General features: G+C 41.1%; 1 protein-coding gene and 1 pseudogene across 1 annotated transcript in view; both read right to left on the bottom strand.

Annotated features, from left to right (window-relative positions):
• The window catches only part of LOC148736813 (uncharacterized), a 4,380-nt gene extending 3,333 nt beyond the window's left edge, over positions 1-1,047 (bottom strand). Inside the window, exon 1 of the mRNA XM_088747693.1 lies at positions 507-1,047. Coding sequence (XP_088603819.1) covers positions 507-831 — 325 coding nt within the window. The 5' untranslated portion in view covers positions 832-1,047. The remainder of the gene's footprint in view (positions 1-506) is intronic.
• Positions 1-4,297, bottom strand: part of LOC148736812 (uncharacterized) — an 8,278-nt pseudogene extending 3,981 nt beyond the window's left edge.
• Between the last annotated feature and the right edge of the window lie 1,291 nt (positions 4,298-5,588).

The following is a 5,588-nucleotide window of genomic DNA, read 5'->3' as shown; positions in this document are numbered from 1 at the left end:
TGGTCTAAAAAGGTCAATTGAAGAATCAGGGGGTCTATACCAGGTCATAACGGCAAAAGGCCTTGATCTGGGCTTCTTGATTTCGACAGTCAGACTTTCTATTTGTTCACATATTAGATCAGAGCGAACAGAATAATTGATTTCGGAACGAATAAAAAAACAAACACCCCGTCCAGACCTACCGTTAGTAGAGCGATCTCTACGAATAGATTCATAGCCAGAAATATGAATTTCATTATCGCCTATTGTGTCATCCAATTTAGTTTCATTTATGGCTAAGATATCGATAGGTCTGTCGGAAAGCAAAATTCTTAGTTCATCAATGTGTGCAGAAAGACTATTGATATTTAGCGAGGCCAATTTAAAGCCTCGTTTGGGCGGGAGAAATTCGTGAGAAACGATTGGATTTCCAAGGTCGCGATTACGCTCTGAATTGAACAGACGGCCAGTAGGTCAACTACATTCATGTAATTTATTCGCGAAGTTGTTATACATTTTGGCAATACCTGTCTCCCCAAGATGAAGTCCTCCTCTATTTAAGTCCGTTGAGTGAATGTCATCGTGGAGTATGAAGTGCCACTGTCGCTGATTGCAGAATTTTCGAAGCCTTTTGTTGACTGCATCAACATCGCCGCTATCTGAGAGGTCCGATCTTGTGACCAGCTCTGATATTATTACTTGTGCGTCCGTGGAGCTTTCAATTTCCCTCGCTAGGTCAACGATGTTATCGGCGATTTCGCTTGGGGATAGTTTTCCAAGGTCGTTAGTACCAGCATGTAAAATGATCTGGTCCGGCTTCTTGTCCAGTGTTGGTTTCACATAATGTGACATATCACTTGTTGTAGCTCCCGCGAAGGACTTTACAACAACCCGGTGGCCGACTTCTTTCCCTAATTGCCACCCTTGTATGTTTCTGATAATTGAATCGCCAATAATGACGGTGGTCGGCGAGGATCTTTCTTGGTTGTGGTTAAGAGTATTAGAGCTGTTGTGAGAACTCTTGTTTGGCGGCTTTTTCTTGCTCGATTTGCTTTGGTGATTCTTCGTTGTTTTTCGTCTTCGTTCCAGTCCACCATTGGGATAACCGCACTTCATCAGCAACTCCACCCACAGGTGCCCCTCGGTAAGCCATCCAATCAACTGTCACATTAGCGTTTGAGAGTCTTTCGTTGTAACCAGCTGCCATCACACATGCGGTGAATCTATCGTAATTGAGATTTTCAACCCAGGACAAAGCGGCATCGTGTACGTAGGACTTGCCACTGGTGTCAATACGATTGACTGTGACCTGAACTTCGAGGGCCTTATCAGGATAGAACACAAAAGGCCTGAGGCGAATGACTTCGCAATGAGAATATCCAAGCGATGGGATGTGCGGCATGTGACGACGACCGCGTTGAAAAGGAAATCCTAGAAAAAAAGAATTAAAACCAATTGGCTACGAATAATTTGCTGTCTTCTACTTTAAAGTTGTAATGGAACTCTCAACCATTTATAGTACCAAGATCTCAGCAACCCGAAAGTGCATCGTCCCTAAGGCCGTTATCATTTAAGAACCAGTTGCTGAAATCTTCTGGAATCAAATCTTAATTTTTTTTTTTTTCTGAAAACCCCATTTTGTACACTTTCAATTGAGATAAAGTAATCTACATTCCTGTAAGTACCTACTGAGATATAAAATAAAACAATTAATGCGGCCAGTTTTGTCTGTTTTTTACTTGATCATAAAGAGTTTTAACTTAAATGTAACTAACCTTCACAGCTACCAGGGTGTTGTACAGTGTAGTTAAGTCGAAGAACACACATGTCCTGCCGAAACAGACAGTCGTTATCGTATGTTGAACCGATTGATGAGCAGATAGGTTCTTGGTATGATGTACAGCTCTCCACAGAAACGCATCTAGCATCATAAGGCCCAAAAGCTTTGCACAGACAGTGATAATGGCAAACGACGTCAATACAAAGTTCCAAGTCTGCGAGAAAAACGTGGAGACGTAAAGGAAGTTGTCCGGCAAGTTAACTAGCTTACCATCCTAGAAAATTTATTTGCAACTCCCATCTCACTTTTCAAATGCAGAAAGAAAGTCGTTAATTTAGAGAAAAGACATCTAACAGTTGCATCCAAAAATTGGATGACAAAGCGCTAAGCTAAAAATTGCAACAACACTCTATGAAATTGCATTTTGACTGACGAATAGCAACGTTGTACATGTATGTCGTTTTGCAGAAACAATGAAAATTAAGCCCTTCTCAAATTGGCACAAAAATAATCATGAATTTATTTGCTCACCTCCAGTCACCATGTAATCCACGGTGATGACATCCTTATTGTTGGAATCGCTTTTAAATGTTTTGACACAAATTTGAGTTTAAGTTTCAGATGTGTGCTAAATGAAACCAAAAATAAGATTTCAATTCAACATAGTAACATAGCTAAGAGTCCCATTATTTCATCGAAGAGCTAAACCAATACTAGAACATATTACTAACCTCCACCCAGGTAGTGACAGCATTGCATTGGTACCCGGATTGAAGAGAATTGTTAATTTTAGTACTACGCTTTGCCGTTACCAAAACAACCGGTGGAGCGTAGAAAGGCTCTGTGAAGTTTATATTCTGAATTACAGAGAAAAAAATGAGTAAATGACGAAGATTTCCTCACTAGTTAGAACAAGTGTGAACACAGCAGTACAACTTCTCTAAGGCCACACTGTCCTGGGGGGGGGAGGAAGGGGGGGTTAAGTATGAGAAATATACAAGAAGAAAAACAGAATGGGGGAAGAGAAATCGAGGGCACTTAGCTTTAAGCCGGCTGCAGGTCAAACTCAGACAAAACTTACTAAAAAATGAAGCGATAAAAGAAGGAACAAGAGATTCAATTAAAAATTACCTTCTTGACAAAAGGTGTAATTATGCTTCAGAGATGGTGAGTCTGTGCTGGAAATTAACAAACTTGCTGATTAAGGTAAAGTTGTCGACGCTGATGTTGTTGAAAGCTATCCAATTCTGTCGATCAAATAAAAGCTTCCATAGTTACTTTCACAAACAGTATTTAAGCGTTTTTCTGTCGATGATAATTTTATTGTTCAGAATTAAGCTCAAATGAGTTTTTCTCATCTCTTAAAAAAAAAACAAAATCAAAAACAAAAATGAGAGGTGGGATTCTTCTTCTCAAAGAAATGTTGCATACTTTAGTCAATAAATTTTCCATGCACAGCACCTTTTAAAACTCACGATCACTTACTACTTTTAGGTTCGTGTGTGGACCATCGAAAATCTTGGCTTCCCTCAAGCAAATCTTAAAGCTGTTTACTTTCAAGTCCTCGACCCACAAGGCCATGGCATCCTGAGTTCTGTTGATAACACCGCGATTGGCCGTTATCGTTGATAACAAATGCCGAAGGATTAGGTGCAACTTTAGCGAGTTTGAAAAGATTGTCCGACGTGTTATGCTGGGAGTTTAATGAGAAGTTCAGTGTCTTTGTTTTCGAAAGCACGTGTCGGTAAGGTCGGATCCCTTTTCCTAGCACAGACTTCTGCTCTTAATCACATACCCTGTTTATTCATTAGCGCCTATGAGGTGCTAACTAGCACACATCTAACCTGTTTGAAATCGATCCCCTCACATTCCGTACCAGTTGTCCAAGAGCTCACCGATTTGGTGCCTATTTGGGATCCGGAAGGTGCGGTCTTAACAGCAATCCAGTCCACTTCCTTAGTACCGTTAGAGCTGTCTCCAAACTCCACCACACAGGCTGTAAATCCACTCTTCGTAACATCTTCAACCCAGACTGCAGCTCCATTTCTAGGATTTTGGCTCTTCTCTGTGTGGCCAACGGAGGCAAAGACCTTTACCTGCTGTCCGCCAGAGAAAGGATACTGGAAGGAGATCTTCTTACAAGCAAATAGACCTGGTTTGGCAGTGGTGATATTCTCCTTTCCGGCCTTGAAACCGAGAGCTGTTACGAAATAAATCCAAATCAAAAGCTTTGAAATTATACATCTTGCTCATTGCAGTTGTACGAGAATTATGAGGTACACCCTATTTTTCGATCCGGTTGAATGTTCTATTCCTTTTCCTTGCGCCCCTCCCCCATTTCCCTTTCTCTTTTTCCTCCATTTAACCCATGTTTTTATCACCATAAACAACTCATTTAACGTCAGTAATTCAATTTTAGCTATACTATGGCTTTATAAAGGAAAAATATATAAACATACCTTTACTAGCTGGAGCAATTAAGAAAAGAACGAAGAAAGCAAAGTGCAAGTCGCCTGAATTTTGGCGCTCGCGCGACATCTTGCTCAGAATGAGAAGTGTATTTCCCGCTGGAAAGTATATACTGTCATAAAGATCCTTATGTCAATCATCTTTGACTGCAAGGACTTGTCCATTTCGTGAGGGCAAGTTTAATCACGGAATACTAAAGAATGATATTTAACACATTTATCGTAGTTGGGGAGGGGGGATTAGGAGAGGAGGGGGTGAGGGGGAAGCTATCAACAGCCCTTGCCATTTCATTTTGATCCATCTGTGGGAGTGTTGGTACCTATTAAACAAATAGAGAGGTCTTGACTGTGGTCTGCTCTGTTGTTAAGAGCACGAAAGTGTAGGGAAGAACACGAGAAATAGTAGAGTGTTTCCCTCCACGTCTTGAGTGCTCTAGTCGCTACTTGAGTGGATTTTTTCAATTTTAATACGAAATCTGAAAGATGAATGCTCAATCAAATACGACCCAATTGAGAGTCAAAAACACAAAAGTTTTTTTTCACGTAATAGCTGAGAAACAAACTGCTCAAGGCGTGCGTTTTATGATTGAACGACGGCCGAAGTCACAGGAACATGAAGATTGCTCGGGATGACAGCGTCGTATAACTCCAGGCTGTGATTGATGTTATCTCCCACTCGACCCATGGGAAAGAATACAGCGTCGGGTTATACAGCGTCGTATAACTCGAGGCTGTGATTGATGTTATCTCCCACTCGACCCATGGGAAAGAATATCAGAAAAGTCTCTAAGCCCAGTTCACTCCAAGGGCGGAAGATGTAATTTCTTACGCTTGCCTTACTGCGAATACTGGAGATCACCATGGTGAGCTAGCCAGGATTGCAGTTGCCCTGACTGAGCTATGCCAGTTCGGTTATATATTTTTTTCCCTCTGGACACGAACATGAACACTTCTACTTCCTTCCCTCCTCCCCCCCACCCACCCCCCCCCCTTCATCTACCACACCTCTGAAGTTTAAGAGTCACCCTCAATATCTTTTACCTGACTTGTTTGAAAGGAGAGGAAGTGATTTGCAATATTTTCATAAAGCGGGATCCTCTTTACGGACAAAAGGCAAGCTCCTTGTAATTGGACGTTTTCCACTATATATTATGCGAGATTATGTGTCTCTAAAATAAAACAAAAAAGAATTTTAAGATTATGATGGTTCAAGTCATGGACTTACCCAACTGATTTAAAGCAAAGGCTATTAACTCCCTTGCGATTTACGATTTATTCCAGTCACGAGATGCTAGATACTATTACTCCCTCATTTTATCGCATAACGCAGTACTCACAGATCTCTGGCCAGTCTTCTTGAT

The sequence above is a fragment of the Stylophora pistillata genome, chromosome 2 (assembly GCF_964205215.1).
Source record: "Stylophora pistillata chromosome 2, jaStyPist1.2, whole genome shotgun sequence".
Taxonomy (NCBI): Eukaryota; Metazoa; Cnidaria; class Anthozoa; order Scleractinia; family Pocilloporidae; genus Stylophora; species Stylophora pistillata.
This window is presented reverse-complemented; position numbering and strand designations above follow the sequence as displayed.